Genomic DNA, 21,218 nt, shown 5'->3' on the forward strand with positions numbered 1-21,218 from the left:
TTAAAGTCTGTAATGTTTAAAGCATTTATTTGGGAGCTAGCAGGACTTGGAACAATTCCATCTTTTAAGGTGGATAATTTCACTGAATAAGATCAGCCTCTGTTGTCATAAAAACAGGTACGGTGGTGAAGCACAGATGAGATTTCCACCCACTCTCCCTGCTCCAAGTAATGTTGGTCCCATCTTGGGGTCTCCTGTCTACTCTAGTGAGTACAAAATACTGAAATGAGACTATTTCTAATAGTTTGAGTTTTAGAAACTGCTTAGCATATTTTAATGAACAAAGCTTTTCCTTATATTTATTTACTTGCTACTGTTTTATTGGTGAATACAGTTCTATAGATGTCTGACTCTTAAAAGCAAGGATATATTAATACTGAGTTCTTTATGCATGTTAGAGAACAAAATAACATGTAACCAGTAGTATTTATAGAACTCATTTGTTATTTATCCAAAAGGAAGGAGGTGAATGATTTCATAACAAGTAAACTCCCACCTCAATGTTTTCCTCAGTGGGAGTTATTAGAAAATGCCTGGGAAATCAGCGGAGTCCCTAAATCTTAAATATTTCATGGATAGTGCCACTCCGCACTCATGCTGAGAAACAGCTTCTCCTAATTTAATCAGATTTAAAAGATTGGGAGGTTATTTTATAAATCTTTATATCTTCTTTCCTTTTTAGGTTCTCCTATTCCTAGTGGTAGTCCATATCCAAATCCATCATTTTTGGGAACACCATCTCAAGGTACCTCTTTTCTTTGTTTTATATTGCTACTACTATTCTTTTTGAAGAGCTAATACTGTTATCCTTAATGCTTAGTGAAAGAAATATTAACTTCCCCTAGTCTCTTGAAAACAATGTAGTTGAATAGAAGTTACATCCAAGCAAGTATTGACATTTGGCCATGAATGCCTTTGCATAGGAACACCTTTAGTAGTATACCTGAAAGCTCCTTATCTGGGTACCAGGATTTAATATGCAGCCATGAAATCTGTATAATTAGCTCTGTTTGACTCCCAACATTAAGGAGGAGTGATTGCAAGCTTTCTTGCCTTTTATCCTGCATGCCGACACTTAGAAAGCCTACCTGGGAGCATCTATCCAATCTGAGTCTCTTCTTACCAGGGAAAACCAAATTCAATACCTATTTATTCCAGTATTTTTGTAAATATTCTTACCTTTGGGCCTACATACACAGGCTGTGGTTATTGAGGATGCTGAATGTTTAAGGTTAAATTTAAAGATTTGTCTTTCTTATGTTGTGTACAAGGTGTACATCCTCCTGCCATGTCAACTCCAGTGTGTGTTTCAGGAAACCCAGCAACTCAGGCTGCAAGTATGAGTTGTATGGCTGCACCAGAGATTGTGTACTCTGGAAAACACAATGGTATTTGCATTTACTTTTCTCGAATCATGGGGTAAGTTTTGCATGGAATAACCAACTATTGCTCACCTTGTCCTATTTTGTGTAGTTGAATATTTTTAACTTTAAATTTGGGACATCATTTATTCCTGTTAAATCTAACTTACAGTTTTATTTAGCTCACTTGTTCATTAATAAAATTGTTTTCTATTTAGCTTTTTTTAAATCATCTAACCATCTGTATTTGTTGTGTTTTATATATATGTATACACATACATATTAACATATGGTGTTACAAACCACCCCATTAACTCAGTGACCTGTATCTGCAAGTCAGCTAGGTGGTTCTGGTCTTAGCTAGACTAACTCATTTATACTCATTCAGCTGTGGGATTGAAGAGAGCCCTGTCAATCTTGGCTGGAGTCTCACATGTTTAGGGTCATGTTTGTATGCAGGTGTAGAATGGTCTCTGCTGGGACAATTGGGTTTTTGTTTTTCACATGGTCTCTCATCCTCCAGCAGGTTAGCCAGGGGTTATTCCCTTGGTGATGGCAAAGTCCCATGAGACAGGGTAGAAATTTGCAAAGCTTCTTGATGCCTAGGTTTAAAGTTGGCTTACTATTATTTTAACCTCATTCACTGGGCCAGGGAAACATCTCCAGGCCAACCCAGATTAAAAAATAGAATTCATTCAAATAAAATCTTTTTAAAAAGCCAGGGGGTGGGCACCTGGGTGGCTCAGTCGTTAAGTGTCTGCTTTCGCCTCAGGTCATGATCCCAGGGTCCTGGGATCGAGCCCCGCGTCGGGCTCCCTGCTCAGAGGGTAGTCTGCTTCTCCCTCTCCCACTCCCCCTGCTTGTGTTTCCTCTCTCGCTATGTCTCTCTCTATCAAATAAATAAATAAAATCTTTAAAAAAAAATTGAATCCATTCAAACATGGGAAATAAACTCATTATGAGAGACACATCAAAGTCATAGTGTAAAGGATAACTATAAGGAGGGACAAAGAATTACAGCCATTTTTGCAATTAGTCTACCATATCATCCAGTTAATTATTTGAGATGGATGCTTTCATTTGAATCATTTGCTTAAAATGTGAAGCAGTGCAATACTCTTTTATAAATTTGTTTTTGCATTATAAACTTTGTTTACAATTCATTGCCCAGAGTCTTTTGATTTTTTCTCAGCAGTATTTCATGATGTGAAATAACTTAGGTATATCAGGTTTAGAAATTTTCTTGTTTTCCATTCTTTTGGATAACTTTGTGAAGTATTAAATCATTGCTGTACTTTGATAAACACACAGACAGGAATTTACTACATATTGTAATTGTTTTTGTTTATACAGCATAATTATTAAAACTTTTTTATTTCAGAAATATCTGGGATGCGAGTTTAGTTGTGGAGAGAGTATTCAAGAGTGGCAACAGAGAAATCACTGCAGTAAGTGTGTTGTATAATGTATTCCATTGCTGTATGTAACCATTTTATGGTATTAATTGTATAAATAGATTGTTTCACATTTCTTGGTGTTAGAAACAAGATGCTGATTATTCTTTTATGGACGTGTTTGTGTACGTGTCCAATAAACTCCTTGCCCTGGGTGAAGTCCCAGCTCCGTCACTTATATAAATGATGAGTCATTTTCTTAATATTTCAGTCTGATACCTCACTATAAGGTGAGAATAATAACCTGTTGTGAGGGTTAAACAGAGTAAGTCCTAATCCTTAATATTTACTCAAAGCTACTATTTAATATTTCACTTATATGCTCCCGAATTCCATGAACCCAGTACTAATTTCCATGCATAAATATACTTTCTAGAGTACTTTAAGAATAGATCCTGTAGGAGTGCCTGGGTGGCTCAGTCGGTTAAGGTCTGCCTTTGGCTCAGGTCATGATCCCAGGGCCCTGGGATCGAGCCCTGCATCGGGCTCCCTGCTCAGCAGGGAGCCTGCTTCTCCCTCTCCCCCCTGCTTGTCTCTCTCTGTCAAATAAATAAATTAAATATAGTTTTTTTTTAAGATTTTATTTATTTGACAAATAGAGAGTGAGCACAAGTAGGCAGAGTGGCAGGCAGAGGGGGAGGGAGAAGCAGGCTCCCCGATGAGCAGGGAGCCCGACGTGGAGCTCGATCCCAGGACCCTGGGATCAGGACCTGAGCAGAAGGCAGACATTTAACCAACTGAGCCACCCAGGTGCCCCAATAAATAAAATCTTAAAAAAAAAAAAAGAATAAATTCTGTAAACCTTTGTATTATCATAAATTCATAAATTCAGGTAGTAAAATTTTTTAAACATGAAGTATGAATACAATTTATTTTAAGCTTTTTTCTTTTTAAATCTGAAAGATACCAAATATTTTTTCGATTCTGATACTATTTTAAAGTTCACATTTCTAAGAAGAAGAATATATTTATTTAACATAGTATATGATTCCATTTATATGAAGTTCAAGAACAGGCAAAGCTAACCTATGGTGACAAATAAGAAAAGTGGTTTGCTGGGAGATGGAATGACTAGTGACTAGAAAGGAGCATTAGGGAACTTCTTGGGTGTTGGAAATATTCTGTATTGTGGTCTGGGTGGTGACTGAATTAAAATATAAAAAGCTATCAAGATATTCACTTAAGATGTGTTTATTTTACTGTCTGTAAATTATACCTAAAACAAACCAAAGCAGGATAGGAGGGATGTGGCTATCTAGTCCTTTATTCTGCAACAAGCATAAATAATTACTGTTATTAAAACTTGACATTCAGTTATAAAGAGTATGTTTTTTACATATACACTTTTTCAGTGTTTTAAAGCTTTTGAAAATACTTTTTTTCTTACAGATTGAAAGTAGTGTTCCCTCCCAACTGTTGGAGTCAGTGCTACAAGAACTAAAAGGTTTGCAAGAATTTCTAGACAGAAACTCCCAATTTGCAGGGGGACCATTAGGAAATCCAAAGTAAGAATAAACAAGATTTATTTGCCTATTTTTTCCTTTTTCTCTCTGAGATATAATTCACATTATAAAATTCATCCTTTTAAATATTTAGTTCAGTGGTTTTTAGCATATTTATGAGGTTATGCTTTTACCACCACTATCTAATTCCAGAACATTTTCATCATGCCAAAAAGAAACCCTTTACCCATTAGCAGTCACTCCCTGTTCACACCACAGTAAAAATAATACCATAGAATGGCTTAAACAACAAACATTTATTTCTCACAGTTCAGGAGGCTGGAAGTCTGAGATCAGGGTGCCAGTATGGTTGAGTTCTGGTGAGGACCCTCTTCGTCGTTTACAGGCAGCTACTTTCTTTCTGTGTCCTAACATGGCAGAGAGAAAACTAGGTGACAGTCTCTCTGGTCTCTTCTTGTAAGGCTGTTAATCGCATTGTGTGGGCTTCACTCTCATCACTCCATCTAAACCTAATTACCTCCCAAAGGCCCAATCTCCTAATACCATCACTCTGGGAATTGGGACTTCAACATTGGAACATGGGGGGACACAAACAGTCCATAGCACTCCCCATTTCCTTTCCAGTCCCTAACAACCACTAATCTATCTGTGTCTGTGGATCTGCCATATTCTGGATCTTTTATGTAAATGGAAATGTGGCCTTTTGTTTCTGGCTTCTTTTAGCATATTTTCAAGGTTCACGTGTTTTAGCGTGTATCGGTATTTTGTTTCATTTTTCAGTTCATCAGGTGATGCTCATTTGGGTTATGTTAGCTTTTTGGTTGCTATGAAAATGCTGATGTGAACATACCTATAAAGGTTTTTGTGTGGGCGTATGTTTAGGATAAAAAATTTTTTTTATTATAGAAATAATATGGGCTTTTTGTAAAGATTTCACTTTACTGCCCAGAAAATTTATGATCTGTAGTATAACAGTATAAACTATATGAAATATATAAATATGTGTTTCTTTAAAACTGTAAATGTAGCACTTTCACAGGTCCTCCCCTGACACTGGGGCCAGGATTTGGTAGCTGGTGCTGAAAGAAAACCCTTGATTGCATCCTGGCCGTGGAACCGTGCCAGGGGCAGTTGTCACTCAGTGGGACAGAGAGACTGTTCTGTGACATCATGTTCAACATTGTATCTTTCTCCTGCTGCTCTTACCTTAGGTCTTCTCCTTTAAAAAAAAAAAGAAAGAAAATTAAATAAACTGCAAATAGAATCTAAATAGGCACACTTTTATGAAACATTGTATATACTCACTATATCTTCTACAACATTCCAAATCAGTGGAATAAATAATTTTTTTTTAAAGATTTTATTATTTATTTGACAAAGAGACACAGCAAGAGCAGGATCACAAGCAGGGGGAGCGGAAGGGGGAGAAGCAGGCTTCCTGCTGAGCAGGGAGCCCGATATGGGGCTCGATCCCAGGACCCTGGGATCATGACCTGAACTGAAGGCAGATGCTTAACGACTGAGCCACCCAGGCGCCCAAGAATAAATAATTTTTATATTGGCTGCATATTTTTCCATTATTTATATGCAGACATTTAATGGTGTAACTCTATATATACTAATATAATATAATATACTAATATAATAATTGCAGTGTTTCTGTTTTTTCATGTTATAAAGAAGGTACAGTGATTACTCCTCTTTATACATGTTGGTGTACTTGTTCAGTAATCTTCAGATGAATTTCTTGAGAAGTAGAATTATTGGGTATAAGAACTTTTTAAAATGTTGATATGTAGTATTTAGTTGTCTCCTGAGAAAGTTAAACCAATTTTCTTTATTTTGAGCCTTTGGAACACTCTAAAGTATATCTTAATGTATAAATTGATTTCTCCCTTCTTCCGTTAACCCAGTTTAAGAGTCTGTCTTTTAATAAGACAATATAACCTCTTCCCGTGTTTGGGATTAGTTTGTTTGATCTTATTTTCACCGTCCTGAATTTGTGCTTTTTATTGTGTGTTTTGTTTTTCTTTCCTTCCCCATCCCCTTATTTTACTGGATTGATCAGACCTCTCCCTACCCCAAACACAGATTTAGAAGTTTTATACATGATTTTCTTTCTCTAGTAGTTAGTTTTAAATTCTGAAAAATACACATCTCTGTCAGCATTAGTAATTGGACAGAAGCTATTACCGTTCCTTTTTCCCCTGCCCTCCCCCAGTATCCTCCTTGGAAATTAGCTGGAATTTTAGTTGTAAGGTATTTTTTTTCTTTTTTCTTTTTTTCTTTTCTTCTGTTAATAGTTTCTTAGCAGTTTATTGAATTTTACAGTTATAACTGCAGTTGTCTGTTAATTTTATACCCTGCTACTTTACTAATTTCTCTTTAGTTAGTTTTTTCATTGAGTGTTTTGGATTTTTCAAATATGTATGTAGTCCTGTCATCTGCAAATAGAGATAATTTTACCTTTTCTTTCTGGCTCTAGTTGCTTTCTCCTGTCTGTATAGGCTAATATCTCTAACACAGTGTTAAATAGTAGTGGAGGTACACTGGGCATCTGGGTCTTATTCCTGACTTTAGTGGGAAAGCTTGTAGTGTTTCTCTATTAAAGATCATACTGGGGCGCCTGGGTGGCTCACTTGCTAAGTGTCTGCCTTTGGCTCAGGTCATGGTCCCAGGGTCCTGGGATCAAGCCCCGCATCAGGCTCCCTGCTCCGCAGGAAGCCTGCTTCTCCCTCTCCCACTCCCCCTGCTTGTGTTCCCTCTCTCACTGTCTCTCTCTCTGTCAAATAAATAAGTAAAATCTTTAAAAAATAAAGATCATGCCTACATAGATACAGTTTATCATGCTAAGAAAGTATTCATCCATTTCTGTTTTAAGAATTTTCGTATAAAGTGAGTATTAGAATTTGTCAAATGTCTACATTTTCCAGAGATATTTTTTCCTTTATTAACATTTTCTAATTTCAACCTACCCTTCATGCCTGCAACAGTCTCACTGAGTATTTGTTAATAGCTTTTTAAGATGTGATTTATATGCCGCAAGATTCACTTATTTTAAATGTTTGGTTCTGCAAATTTTAGTAAATATATAGAATTGTGCAACCATTATCACAGTCTATTTTGGGAACATTTTCTTCAACCCAAAGACAGTTCTTTTGTCCATTTGCAGTCATTTCCACCCCTTAGCCTCAAACACTTATTAATCTATCCTATCTATAGATTTGCCTATTCTTGACATTTCATGCTAATGGAATCATATAATTTATGGTCTTTAGAATCTAGCTTTTTTTTGCTTAGCGTTATTTTGAGGTTCATGATCAAGGTCCACGTTGCAGCATAAATAACTACTTCACCCCTTTTTATTGCCTAACGAGTATGGGATTGTAAGGTCGTAGCCATTTTCTCTCAGATTTTCATTTATAGTTTTGTTCCATTTTCTTCCTAAACTTTAATATTGCAGAGGAAAAGTACATTGCCTTTCTGATTCTCTTTTCTCTGTAAATGGCTTGTGTTAACTTTGAAGTTTTTTTATGCTTTTTGTCTTTATTATGAAAATTTAGCAATTTCACCATGTCTTCAATATGTCTTTTTTCAATGAGTGTTGAGAACTAAACTTTCTCAATGAGCATTTAGAACTAGACTTAAGCCTTGGTGAATTTTCTTCTGTTATTTTTTATTTATTGTACTATCTGATCATTTCCCTTTTCTTGGGAAAATCCTATTAACTCTCCTGGATCTAGCCTCAGTTTCTTCTCTTTTCTTCCACAGTTTTCTTTCTTCCTTCTTTTGTTGTGGTGGTTCGGTAGATTACAGAATTCCTAGAGTTGTTGTTCCCAATTATTGTGTGTGTGTATATATATAATTTTTTTTTTTTTTTAAGATTTATTTATTTACTTTGGGGGAGGCAGAAGGAGAGGGAGAGTCTTAAGCAGATTTCGCAGTGAGCGAAATCTGAAGCATTTTAATCTTGTGGATGCTTAGCCCAGACTGATGCTGGGCTCAATCTCCCAACCCTGAAATCATGGCCTGAGCTGAAACCAAGAGTCTGGCACTTAACCAACTGTGCCACCCAGGTGTCCCAATTATATTTTAAACAGCATCCGTTCAGGGGCACCTGGGTGGCTCAGTCTGGTTGAGCGGCTGCCTTTGGCTCAGGTCATGATCCCAGCATACTGGGATCAAGGCCTGCATTGGGTCCCCTGCTCAGCAGGAAGTCTGCTTCTACTTTTCCCTGCTTTGGTGCTCTTGCTTGCTCGCGTGCTCTCTCTCCCTCTCAAATAAATAAAAATATTAAAAAAAAAATAGCATCTGGGGCACCTGGGTGGCTCAGTCGTTAAACATCTGCCTTCCGCTCAGGTCATGATCCCAGGGTACTGGGATCAAGCCCCACATCAGGCTCCCTGCTCAGCAGGAAGCCTGCTTCTCTTTCTCCCACTCCCCCTGCTTGTGTTCCCTCTCTCGCTGTGTCTCTCTCTGTCAAATAAAATCTTAAAAAAAAAAAAAAAAAATAGCATCTGTTCAGTTTCTCTGATACATTTTTTTCTGGCCATTATATTTTTAATTCTGAGAGCTCTTTTTATTTTCCCTTTTTCGTGACAATTAGCATTTATAATGTGAATACCAGATTTCACTAGATAGATTACATGCTAAAACAAACAAGACTGACATTCTCCAGAGGGCTGATATATGCAACAACGTGGATGACTCTCAAATGTATTATGCTATAGAAAGGAAGCCAGAATCGATTTGTATGACATATTGGAAAATGCAAAACTATAGGGGTAGGAGTGCCTGGGTGGCTCAGTCGGTTAAGTGTCTGCCTTGGGCTCGGGTCGTGTTCTTGGGGTCCTGGGATCGAGCTCTCCATCAGGCTCTCTGCTCAGTGGGGAGCCTGCTTCTTCCTCTCCATCTACCACTCCCCCTCCTTGTGCTCTCTCACTCTCTCTCTCTCAAGTAAATAAATAAAATCTTAAACAAAAGGGGCGCCTGGGTGGCCCAGTCATTAAGCATCTGCCTTCCGCTCAGGTCATGATCCCAGGGTCCTGGGATTAAGCCCCGCATCAGGCTCCCTGCTCAGTGGGAAGCCTACTTCTCCCTCTCCCACTCCCCCTGCTTCTGTTCCCTCTCTCACTGTCTCTTTCTCTGTCAAAAAATAAAATCTTAAAAAACAAAACAAAACTATAGAGGTAAAGGAGATCAGTGGTGGACAGGCTTAGCGGGTGGGAAGAGGATTTGGATAGAAGAGACAGCACAAGAGAATTTTGGGGCGTAATGGAACTGTTCTGTATCTTGATTGTGGTGGTAGTTACATGACACCATGCATCTGTCAAAACTCATAAAACTGGGGGCGCCTGGGTGGCTCAGTTGGTGAAGCGACTGCCTTCGGCTCAGGTCATGATCCCAGGGTCCTGGGATCGAGTCCCACATCGGGCTCCCTGCTCGGCGGGAGGCCTGCTTCTCCCTCTCCCACTCCCCCTGCTTGTGTTCCTGCTCTCGCTGTCTCTGTCTCTGTCAAATAAATAAATAAAATCTTTAAAAAAAAAAAAACTCATAAAACTGCACACGGAAAAGGTGGATGTTATGTAACCTGACACCAAAATACTGCTCATCATTGAAGGATTCTAGAAACCAATTCATTACTTTTAAATTTGGCAGATAAAGAGAAAGAAGCAACCATTTATTCAGCCTTTCTGAATAAAATGGACATCACAATAACCAAATAATTGAAACTTTAAGCATCCACAAGATTAAAATGCTTCAGTTTTAAATCATCATTGATTCGCCAGTGTTTATTTCACTATTCTGCAGAGGAAAAGAATATTAACAATGTATCCCAGCTCATTTATATGAGATATTCAGAATAGGCAAACTTAAAGAGACAGAAAGTAGACCAGCAGTTACTTAGGGTAGGGGTGGGAGAGTTGGGGATTGACTGCTAATAGAGAGTGGGTGAAAATGTTCTAAAATTAGATTGTGGTGATAGTTGCACAACCCTATGAATATATTTTGAGAAACCAAATTATGTACTCTGAATGGTTGAATTGTATGGTATATGAATTCTATCTCAGTAAAGCTGTTGAAAACACAAATACACATTTTGGAATTTATTTCAGTACAACAGCCAAAGTGCAGCAGAGGCTGATAGGATTCATGCGTCCTGAAAATGGAAATACCCAGCAGATGCAACAAGAACTGCAGAGGAAGTTTCATGGTAAGTTATTCCTTCTGATCAGTTGACTGTACATGACCCCAATAAAGAGTTTTATTCATCGAGTAGAAAACAGTGGATTGAATAGAAAACAGTGGACATCTCTCAGTAAGATCTAGTTTTTTGATAACACAAGTATTTTTTATTAAAATAACATCAGTGTGGTTGAGAAAAGTGGGACTGTATGGATCTCATGTATTTCCATAACTTTCAGCCCCTTTTTTTTTTTTAAGATTTTATTTATTTATTTGACAGAGAGAGACAGCGAGAGAGGGAACACAAGCAGGAGGAGTAGGAGAGGGAGAAGCAGGCTTCCCACTGAGCAGGGAGCCCGATGCGGGGCTCGATCCCAGGACCCTGGGATCATGACCTGAGCCGAAGGTAGACGTTTAACAACTGAGCCACCCAGGTGCCCCATAACTTTCAGCCCATTAAGTTTTTTCCTTTCCTTTACAAGAAAACATGATACCTTTTTTTAAAGTAAGTTTTTAAATTGTAAAATAGGCATAATATAAAATTTACCATTTTAACCACATTCACTTTGTTGTGCAAACATCACCACTATCCATCTCCAGAACTTTTTTCATCTTATGAAACTCTGTACCCATGAAACAAAGCTCCCCATTTTCCCTACCATCCCAGCCCCTAACAACTGTCAGTAGTTTTCTGTTTGTTTTTTTTGTCTCTGAATTTGACTACCTTATATACTTCATATAAGTGGAATTATACAGTGACCAGCTTTGCAACTGGCTTATTTCAGCTAGTATGTCTTCAGAGTTGATCCGTGTTGTAGCATATGTCCAAATTTCCTTTCTTTTTAAGACAGTATTATTCCATTGTATGTCTACACAGGTTTCCCCTGCTATCTGAGTGTTCCTGTGAAACCTTTCATAAGCCAAATGGCATAAAGTGAGAAAGTAATTACCATTAATTTATATGGATAAATTTTTGAGCATTCCCAGACCCCAAAAAATAACCTTTCTTAGGCTTTTCTGTTCCTTAGGACACTTTTTTTTTTTTTTAAGTTTATTTACTTTTTTTTTAGTAATCACTATGCCCATTGTGGGGCTTGAACTCACAACCCTGAGATCAAGAGTCACATGCTCTTCCAACTGAGCCAGCCAGGCGCCCCACCTTGGGACACATTTAGAGATAAAGCACAGAAGCCCATAGACCCATTTCAAAGTTGTGGCGGCTTGATGCCGAGATGATGTGTATCGTTTCTGGGAAAGGAGTTTGGCAGGGTGCATGCTGCCTGTGTAATGGCTCGCTACAACACAAACGCTGAATGCTGGTTTTAGGGTGTATTTTCGTGAAAGCAAAAAAAAAAAACACTTGGGTTTTTGAACACTTGGGTTGCTTCCACCTTTGAGGTATTAGAAATAATTCTGCTATGAATGTATTGTACAAATATAAATTTGAGTCCTTGCTTTCAGTTCCTTTATTATATACCTGAAATGGAATTGCTGGATCATATGGTATTCTGTTTTTAATTTTTGAGGGACTGCCATACCGTTCTCTATGCACCATTTTACATATCTGCTAGTAGTGCATAAAGTATTTCAATTTCTTCACATCTTCACTCGTTATTTTTCTCTTTTTATAATATCCATCCTAGTAGATACAAAGCGGTAATTCACTATGGTTTTTTTTTTTAATTTTTTATTGTTATGTTAATCACCATATCACTGTGGTTTTTGATGTATTTTCCTTCCTAATGATTAGTGACACACCTTTTTATAGAGTTAAAAATGTGAATCACATTTTTGGTTGTTTTTGTTTTTGTTTGTCTATTATAAATAGTAACAGTCGTGGAAAGAGCAAGGTAATGGAAAACTTATAATCATCTATTTTTCCAAAGTAATCTGGAATAATAAATCATTGCTTAAATTTTGCCTGCCATTTTTTTAAAGAATTTTTGTGTTCTAGGGGCGCCTGGGTGGCTCAGATGGTTAAGAACCCCCCTCCCAAAAAAAGAATCGGCCTTCGGCTCAGGTCATGATCCCAGCATCCTGGGATGGAGCCCCACATCGGGCTTCTGGCTCAGTGGGGACTCTGCTTCTCCCTCTCCCTCTGCCTCTCCCCCTGCTCATGCTCTCTCTCTCTGTATCTCTCAGTCTCAAATAAATAAATAAAATCCTTTAAAAAACAATTGTTTAAGAAAAAAGAATTTTTGTGTTCTGTTTGAGCCATTTCTGGCTGATAGATCTTTGCTAATTAAGACTCAGCCATTTACTCTTGTCCCTTCCTGCTAGATCTAGTTTTCTGTTTTATAAACATTTCTGTTTTATAAACATTTTTTCATTACTGCTATTGGTACTTCAGTAGGTCTTAAGCCTGACAATACCAAGCACTGGTAAGGATTAAAACAAAAGGGAGGGTTCAAATTGCTGGCACATGTACACTGAAAACAACTACTTTGGAGAGAGTTTGATACTATCCTGTAAAAGCTGAGAATGCATATATATTGAAAGCCAGCAGCTTCACTTCTATGGATACATCGTATAGCAGTCTTTTTTTTTTTTTTTTGGTAAAGATTTTATTTATTTGACAGACATAGCGAGAAAGGGAACACAAGCAGTGGGGGAGTGGGAGAGGGAGAAGCAGACTCCCCACTGAGCAGGGAGCCCGATGCGGGGCTCAATCCCAGGACCCTGAGATCATGACCTGAGCTGAAAGCAGACGCTCAACAACTGAGCCACCCAGGCACCTCCCATCGTATAGCACTCTTTATCGGACTTTTTTCCTTATAGTAAGGAATACATTTTACGTTATGACTCTGATGTTTGAAAGCATACATACACAACCAAAACAAAATTGTAGGAAATAACTACCTGTTTTATACTCTAATATTTCCTTTTTTTTTTTTTTTTTTAAGTAGGCTCCATGCCCAGTGTGGGGCTTGAACTTAAAACCCTGTGATCAAGAGTTGCATGGTTTACTGACTGAGCCAGCCAGGCACCCCAATTCTGTTTCCTTTTTAAGAAAAAAAAAAAAAGCTGTCATGACTGACTGAATTGATTTCATTACTCACCTGTTTTGTTTTGATTTTTTTTCACCAGTTTATCTTAATCCAGGGTTTGAGGAACATAGTCCTAGCAAAAAGTGCTTTTCAGGAGTCCTTTCTTAAGGATGTTTATTGCATTGTTGTTTTAGTAGCAAAGCATAGGAGACAATATAAATGTCCTTAAGGTGGAAAATGGACCTAATTGTGGTATACTTATGTGATGGAACATCCAGTAATTTAAATACATTAGATTTATACTTATTAATATAGATAGCCTGTGAAAATAACAGCTGGGTAGAAAAAGTGGTGTAAATTGTTTAAAAATAGCAGTGTTTTTGTTGTTTGTGTGTACACACACAGACGCTTAGAAGCACATACACATAATGACAGGATAAAAAGCATGAATTCAACAAATCATGATCATGGTTGGCTGTGATGAGGGGAAAGAGGAGGCCATTAAGGATTTCAGCCTTAACTATAGTTGTTCTTATTGAAAGTAAAGTGTTGTTTTATTTAAAACAAAACAACCTATGTCATTGTATAAAACTTCATTAGTTGTGTTTTGTAATTAGAGGCTCAACTGAGTGAAAAGGTTTCACTTCAGGCAATCCAGCAGTTGGTTCGAAAATCATACCAGGCTCTGGCTTTATGGAAGCTTCTTTGTGAACATCAGTTCACTGTCATTGTAGGAGAACTTCAGAAGGTAGGATTTCTTTTCCCTTAAGATCATACTGTTAATGCTGTGCTTAGTTTGTTTTCTTTTGAGTAAGCTTTAATCTTATATTTGGGTTTGGGAGGGGACTTTTGGGGAGAAGCATTTAGGTTATGAGTAAGTTAATATCTGCTTAATGGAAATCTTCTTAATGGAAAATTGCACTAAAGCATGAATGCTTGAGGGATCTGCTTTGTCAAAACCACAAGTTTTGGGCACGTGGGTGGCTCAGTTGGTTAAGCGACTGCCTTCGGCTCAGGTCATGATCCTGGAGTCCAAGGATCGAGTCCCGCATCGGGCTCCCTGCTTGGCAGGGAGTCTGCTTCTCCCTCTGACCCTCCCCCCTCTCCTGCTCTCTCTCTCTCATTCTCTCTCTCAAATAAATAAATAAATCTTTAAAAAAAAAAAAACCCACAAGTTTTTACAATATGTGAGAATTTTACCGTGTTCTCGTGGTATATGAATGAAATCTTTACCAAAAATATTTTTTTTAAACAGTAGATTGTAACCATTATTTGGGTTTCAGATCCCTTTGGGAATTTGATCAAAACTCTTTCTTCCCACCCTCAAAGAATGCATACAGATACATCCACAAAATTTTTGCATGTAATTTCAAAGAGTCCAGTGACTTAAACATTCTTCTTTTAAAGAAAGATGTTTACCATTGTGAGAAATGAATGGGTCATATTTCTCTTGCTCTCCTCATTTGAATCCTTTTTAAGTATAATGGCAATTTGCATTCATTTAAATGTTAGGACACTGAGGGGAATGTATTCCTACCTATTATTATGAACATTTCTAAATGTATACAAAAATAGAGTAAATACTATATTATAATCCCCATATACGCTTGTATTCAGCATTTTCTTTTTTTTATTTTTAAGATTTTATTTATTTATTTGACAGAGACACAGTGAGAGAGGGAACACAAGCAGGGGGGAGTGGGAGAGGGAGAAGCAGGCTCCCCGCTGAGCAGGGAGCCCGATGTGGGGCTCAATCCCAGAACCCTGGGATCATGACCTGAGCCGAAGGCAGATGCTTAACGACTGAGCCACCCAGGTGCCCCTTGTATTCAGCATTTTCAAGATTTTATCATCTTTTATTAATCTATTCTCTTTTTCTTTACCAAATTACTTTAAAGATGATCCCAGATACCGTGTCATTTCACTCCTATATAGTTTACTATGTATTTCTAAGGAAAGGTGTGAATGTGAATCTGTCACGCCCATTGATTACCAGGGTTGACTCGGCTGATCTGACTGGCTAGGCAGTTGTCCCCTTTCTCCCTCACCACTCCATGTGCATCCCTTCCAAAGCTTTGTGCTCAAAGAGGATGACCTTCCCTGATAGAGGCGGACCATTCTTTGGTGAAGAGTATACGAGTAGCTGTATGTCTCTGCTAGAACCTCCAAACGAGCTCTCAAGGTCCATTTGTAGGACCTGAGCTGAAATCAAGAGTCAGATGCTTAACCAACTGAGCCACCCAGGCGCCCTGTAAGCCCCAGATTTTTTAATGTAGCTAAGTGATTATTCTTTCTGGTTGTGACTAAAATCAGGAGACCTGGCTCTAATTTTGGATCTGCCTACATTTTACTTTTCTCATTTGTAAATTGAGAGATTTAGACTGGTCATACCGTGGGTTCTTTAACAATTTTCTATGATTCTATGAAAGTTTGCAAAAATGTGCTAGTCTGTATAGTTTAGCATATTTTCCCTTTTGAATTTTTTGGTTATTTTAAATTGTTAAAGAAATTTTGTTCCGGGTAGAAATAGGATATTCCTATATTTTTGGTAGAAAAAAGGACTTTTTCTTATATTCCTAGGAATTTCAAGAGCAGCTGAAAATCACCACCTTTAAAGATCTGGTAATCAGGGACAAGGAACTGACCGGGGCATTAATTGCTTCTCTTATCAACTGCTACATCAGAGATAATGCTGCTGTTGATGGCATTAGTTTACACTTACAGGATATCTGCCCACTTCTGTATAGCACTGATGATGCAATTTGTTCTAAGGTATGATGCTTTATCAGCTATTTCAGTATTCGTAAAGGGGGTTTCATGGTATAAAAAGCACAATAGAACTGGAATCAGAAACCATCTTTTACTTAACATGACGTCTCTTGAGTAGGTCTCCTAACCTCTCATGGCCTCGAGAGTCCTCATCTGTATGATGAGAGGAGTTGGAATACATCATTTCTTAAAATCCTTGTGTGTTTAAGTTTTTCATAATCTTGATAGTATTTTTAGACCGTGTTTTTTCAATGGTTAAATCTGTTTCTCCTTAGAAATTAAAAATTACTAAAACTTTAAGTCTATAATAAGTTAGAGTTAATTGGGCAGTTTTTATTGATCCTTTCTTACAGGTTGAAAATAATTAAAAAAATCAGTATCACATGGACTGCCTGCTGACCAATAATGTATTGACTAGGCAAGAGGTTTACCAGTCAAAGCTATCTTGCTTAAAATATTTGTGAAAGGAATTAAAAATAGCTAGGATTTTTTTGGTCAAAAATTTTTCTGCCTAAAATTAAGAAGAAGTAAGTTTGTAGAGTTGTTTTTATTTTTTATGATAATAAACCAGATGTAAATTGAGACATAGACCAAGACTTATATTGATAACATCATCTATGTGCTGGATTTTACATCTTTTTAAGTTCCTGTCATCTCTGATTCTAGGCAAATGAACTCCTCCAGCGTTCCCGACAAGTTCAAAATAAGATTGAAAAGGAAAGAATGTTAAGAGAATCCTTAAAGGAATATCAGAAAATCAGCAATCAAGTGGACCTTTCCAGTGTTTGTGCTCAGTATAGACAAGGTGAGAAACAAAATGTTTTTCATATCTTTTTCTTAACTCAGGAGAAAAACGACTGAATAAAACAAGCTACTGATAAAGAGCCTCTTACCAGAAGCAAACCCCTCTTCAACTTCACTTTCCCAAGTGATATGACATGGGAAACTCGTGCCTTGTGTTTTAGTATTTGATGACTACACTAGCCTCTGCAAAAACTATAATGCTCTTTTTATATCTTGAAACGTGTAACTTTTTAACAGGAGTTTTAGTCCTTGTCCAGTTAAACTACTATCTGTATTAGATAGATTCTGGGTTACATTTATTTTTTGGATGCTTTTAATTCTTTTGACTAATTTTTAAAATAGTACCTGTCTGCTGCTTTTAAATTACTTTAAATCAAATCTAGCATAATGTAAAAGTAATAACTGTTAGCACAGATACTGTTTTGAATTCTAAGATTTTTTTTTCCATCAAGGAACTGAATCCATCCCTTTTATTATTCTAACTTTGAAAATTTTTTTCCATTGAAGAAAATATACTTAATAGCTGCCTTTTAGGCATGTTGGTACCTTATTCTTTGGTAGATTCCCCAAACATATTTTATATGATAGTGTTATCAAGGTGACTAGCATACAGTAGAGATGTAAAAACCTTGATCAGTATTTTTATAAACCAGCTAAGGAATAACGCATCCATCTTAATAAGCCTTATCTCTTTTTCCTTTTCCTTTCCCATTAGTCCGTTTTTATGAGGGTGTAGTGGAGCTCTCTCTTACTGCTGCAGAAAAAAAAGATCCTCAGGGTCTTGGACTTCATTTCTATAAACATGGAGAACCAGAAGAAGACATCGTGGGACTGCAGGCTTTCCAAGAAAGGCAAGTTTTATCACCTTAGCTTCTTGTCAGCTTTTCTTGGTGTACAGTTTCATTGATTGTATTAGGAAATAATATCTTAAGTACAACACTTATAAAATTGAATTATGCTTTCACTTAAAAATGTCTTTTTATCACGGGCCTAAATTAGGATTATAATTCTTAGTTTAGGGTTCAAGTTTTAGTCTGGTGGAAATTTTTTTTTAAAAGATTTTATTTATTCATTTGAGAGAGAGAGACAGAGCACAAGCAGGGGGAGAGGCAGAGGGAGAGGGAGAAGCAGATTTCCCGCTGAGCTGGGAGCCTGATGTGGGGCTCGATCCCAGGACCTGGAGATCATGACCTGAGCTGAAGGCAGACACTCAGCCATCTGAGCCACCCAGGTGCCCCATAATCTGGTGGAAATTCTTAAGGACTTATAAATGTTTTTGAACTTGCCTCTGTGGCTTTTATGACACTTTACTAATGTCAATTTTAAATGAGATAACTTACTTAGAACCATTTCCCCCCGCCCACCTAATTTCTAGTTCTGGATGAAGATTAGTATTTTATTTTATTTTATGCTACAATTTTTAAATGTTCACAAATTAGTATTGACTGTTAAAGAAAAAAAAATGTGTGTCCATAAAGGAAATATATAACCTATCTAAAACATGTTTTTTATTAATACGTTAATTTTTATGACTTCACCCTTTTATGGTTAACCACATGTTTCTCAAACCTAGAAAAAGTATACAATTTACATTTTAATACCAAATATATGTGTGTGTGTACATATATCTCTTCCCCAAAATAGTCTTCAAATTATTCTGTATATTTAAATTAGTCAGTTGCTGTCTAATTAAATAATGCAGTTGCTTCTTTTCCATTCTTTTTCAGATTAAACAGTTACAAGTGTATTACAGATACACTTCAAGAATTGGTAAATCAAAGTAAGGCTGCTCCTCAGTCTCCCAGTGTACCCAAAAAACCTGGGCCTCCAGTATTGTCATCTGATCCCAATATGCTGAGTAATGAAGAAGCAGGACATCACGTAAGGGACATAGCATATTTTTATCCTGAAAATACATTGTTTAGAAGTTCTTTGTGGTAGTGGTAGCAGCTCCTCTTGGGAAAGGTAGTAGATCTTAGAAATAAACATTTAAAGATTCTTGATTTCAGGATTTTATAAGGCTGATGGTTATGATGTCCAGCAAGAGGGCCTTTAACTGCTAATTCTTACTATTTTTTTATTTTAGTTTGAACAAATGCTTAAACTGTCTCAACGATCCAAAGATGAGCTCTTTAGTATTGCCCTTTATAATTGGCTAATACAAGCTGATCTTGCAGATAAGTTATTACAGGTAAAAAAAAGTTTTTTTTTATTCTGGTATTGTTAATTTGTATTTTCAAGTAGCACATACATAGTTGAAGGAGGGGCACCTGGGTGGCTCAGTCGGTTAAGCATGTGCTTTTGGCTCAGGTCATGATCTCAGGGTCCTGAGATCAAGCCCTGCATTGGGCTCCCTGCTCAGCAGGGAGCCTGCTTCTCCCTCTCCCCTTGTCTGCCACTCCCCCTGCTTGTGCTCACTCAGTCTCTTGCTCTCTCTCTCTCTCTGTCAAATAAATAAAATCTTTAAAAATAAATAAAAATAAAAAATACATAGATCCAGGAAATTCATTTTCTTATCCTGAACCTACCATTAGGTGTTAGCGTCAAGCCAAGTAATGTAATATCTTTTCCTGGTGGGCGAAGTAAACTATTGCTCTAATTTTCTTGTTATTGTGAAGCTGATTTGGGTTGTTTATATTGTGGGATGGAAATCACTGGATTATGAATTAGGAGTTCTAAACTTGGCATTACCTCTGCCATTAATTCAGTATGTGACTTCATACGTGTCTTTTTACTATCCTAAGTCTCAGTATTCTTTAGTCTGTAAAATAAATGTGTGGCATTTGATAATGGCAAGGATGTCTTTGAGTTCCGAGTCTAGGAATCAGTAGCTGTGTTTTCAAAGTTTATTGAAATATTTGTAATTGGGGATGCCTGGGTGGCTTGGTCAGTTAAGCGTTCAACTCTTGATTTCGTCTCAGGTTATGATCCTTGGGTTGTGAGATGAAGCCTGCTTGGGGTTCTCTCCCCGCCCCCCATGCTCACTCTGTCTCAAAAAAATAAAAATTAAAAAAAAAAATTTGTAACTGGATTATGATTAGTTTAATCAGCCTAATTCAACTTTTCATAGCAACTCTTTGGTTAACTCTGGGAAAAATCATTTATAATGAAAAAAAATTGCCCTCTGTTGTTGGATTATAATTTTGCTTGTGTATTCATGAAGTAAGACATACCTGTAGTTGACTTAAAAATGTTAATAGTTACTACATAAAGGGCAAATGCCTAGTCCAGAAAATGTTTCTGAGTGACTGTATAATTTGCAGATTGCTTCTCCATTTCTGGAGCCACATCTAGTCCGAATGGCCAAAGTTGATCAAAACAAAGTTCGTTACATGGATTTACTCTGGAGGTATTATGAAAAGAACAGAAGCTTTAGTAATGCTGCTCGTGTCCTGTCCAAATTGGCTGACATGCATAGGTATGGTATAATACCCTTACTACTGTGAATAATGATTGATAACTGACCTATAACTAGATACATCCAGATTTCAGAAATTAAATAAAACCTTATTCAGGTTATAGTATGTAGAGTTTTTATGCTTTTACTTGGATTTACCTAAAGTTTACAGTTTTTTTTTCTTTTTTTTAATAGTGTATGGGAGATACTAAATACCCAAGACCCTCTCTAGTCAAACTGTCTTCTAAATCTCTTCTTTATGTTTTTAGAGTCTTTCCTACTAAGCAGTTAATTAGTATTCTTAATTAAAAGGACAAAAACTTCTCAAAGGCTTTATAATTTTAAATGTTTTACTAATTCTAGACTAATTTCCTCTCCTCTATTATTGGTTTAAATTACCAAAAAATTTTTGAGTGTGTATGTTGAAGACTGTTAAGAATCTTATTGAGGAGCACCTGGGTGGGTCAGTTGTTAAGCGTCTGCCTTCGGCTTAGGTCACGATCCCAGGGTTCTGAGATCGAGCCCCGCATCGGGCTCCCTGCTCCGTGGGAAGCCTGCTTCTCCCTCTCCCCCACTCACCCTGCTGTGTTCCCTCTCTCACTGTGTTTTTCTCTGTCAAATAAATAAATAAAATCTTAAAAAAAACAAAACAAAACATTTTCCTTAGTGTTTAGAAGAATCCAAGTTTTAATATACTGAATTAAAGTTTTAAAATAGTAAGTTACTTTTTTGGATGTAAACTTAAGTATTTTTTTATTTGTTGCCTTAAACTGTAGATCTCTTTTATTAGAAGTCCT

The 21,218-nt window shown here is 37.1% G+C and overlaps 1 protein-coding gene and 1 non-coding gene across 3 annotated transcripts in view; both read left to right on the top strand.

Annotated features, from left to right (window-relative positions):
• NUP155 (nucleoporin 155) overlaps positions 1-21,218 on the top strand; it is a 60,264-nt gene that overhangs the window by 25,632 nt on the left and 13,414 nt on the right. Inside the window, exons 16-28 of one of the 2 annotated variants that reach the window (XM_064596785.1) lie at positions 118-206; positions 683-745; positions 1,314-1,419; positions 2,743-2,809; positions 4,205-4,320; positions 10,395-10,492; positions 14,069-14,199; positions 16,032-16,223; positions 16,887-17,025; positions 17,740-17,875; positions 18,752-18,905; positions 19,111-19,215; positions 20,288-20,442. In XM_064596785.1, coding sequence (XP_064452855.1) covers positions 118-206; positions 683-745; positions 1,314-1,419; positions 2,743-2,809; positions 4,205-4,320; positions 10,395-10,492; positions 14,069-14,199; positions 16,032-16,223; positions 16,887-17,025; positions 17,740-17,875; positions 18,752-18,905; positions 19,111-19,215; positions 20,288-20,442 — 1,551 coding nt within the window. Of the gene's footprint in view, positions 1-117; positions 207-682; positions 746-1,271; positions 1,420-2,742; positions 2,810-4,204; positions 4,321-10,394; positions 10,493-14,068; positions 14,200-16,031; positions 16,224-16,886; positions 17,026-17,739; positions 17,876-18,751; positions 18,906-19,110; positions 19,216-20,287; positions 20,443-21,218 lie in introns of both variants that reach the window. The other variant, XM_045862159.3, reaches the window with a different exon arrangement.
• Positions 5,303-5,430, top strand: LOC123836778 (small nucleolar RNA SNORA30/SNORA37 family). The gene has a single exon (XR_006789062.1). It is a non-coding gene; the product is annotated as a small nucleolar RNA SNORA30/SNORA37 family (small nucleolar RNA).

This window comes from Mirounga angustirostris, unplaced genomic scaffold (genome assembly GCF_029215605.1).
Source record: "Mirounga angustirostris isolate CCGP_5_RB_7025 unplaced genomic scaffold, mMirAng1.0.hap1 SCAF_7, whole genome shotgun sequence".
In the NCBI taxonomy this organism is placed as follows: domain Eukaryota; kingdom Metazoa; phylum Chordata; class Mammalia; order Carnivora; family Phocidae; genus Mirounga; species Mirounga angustirostris.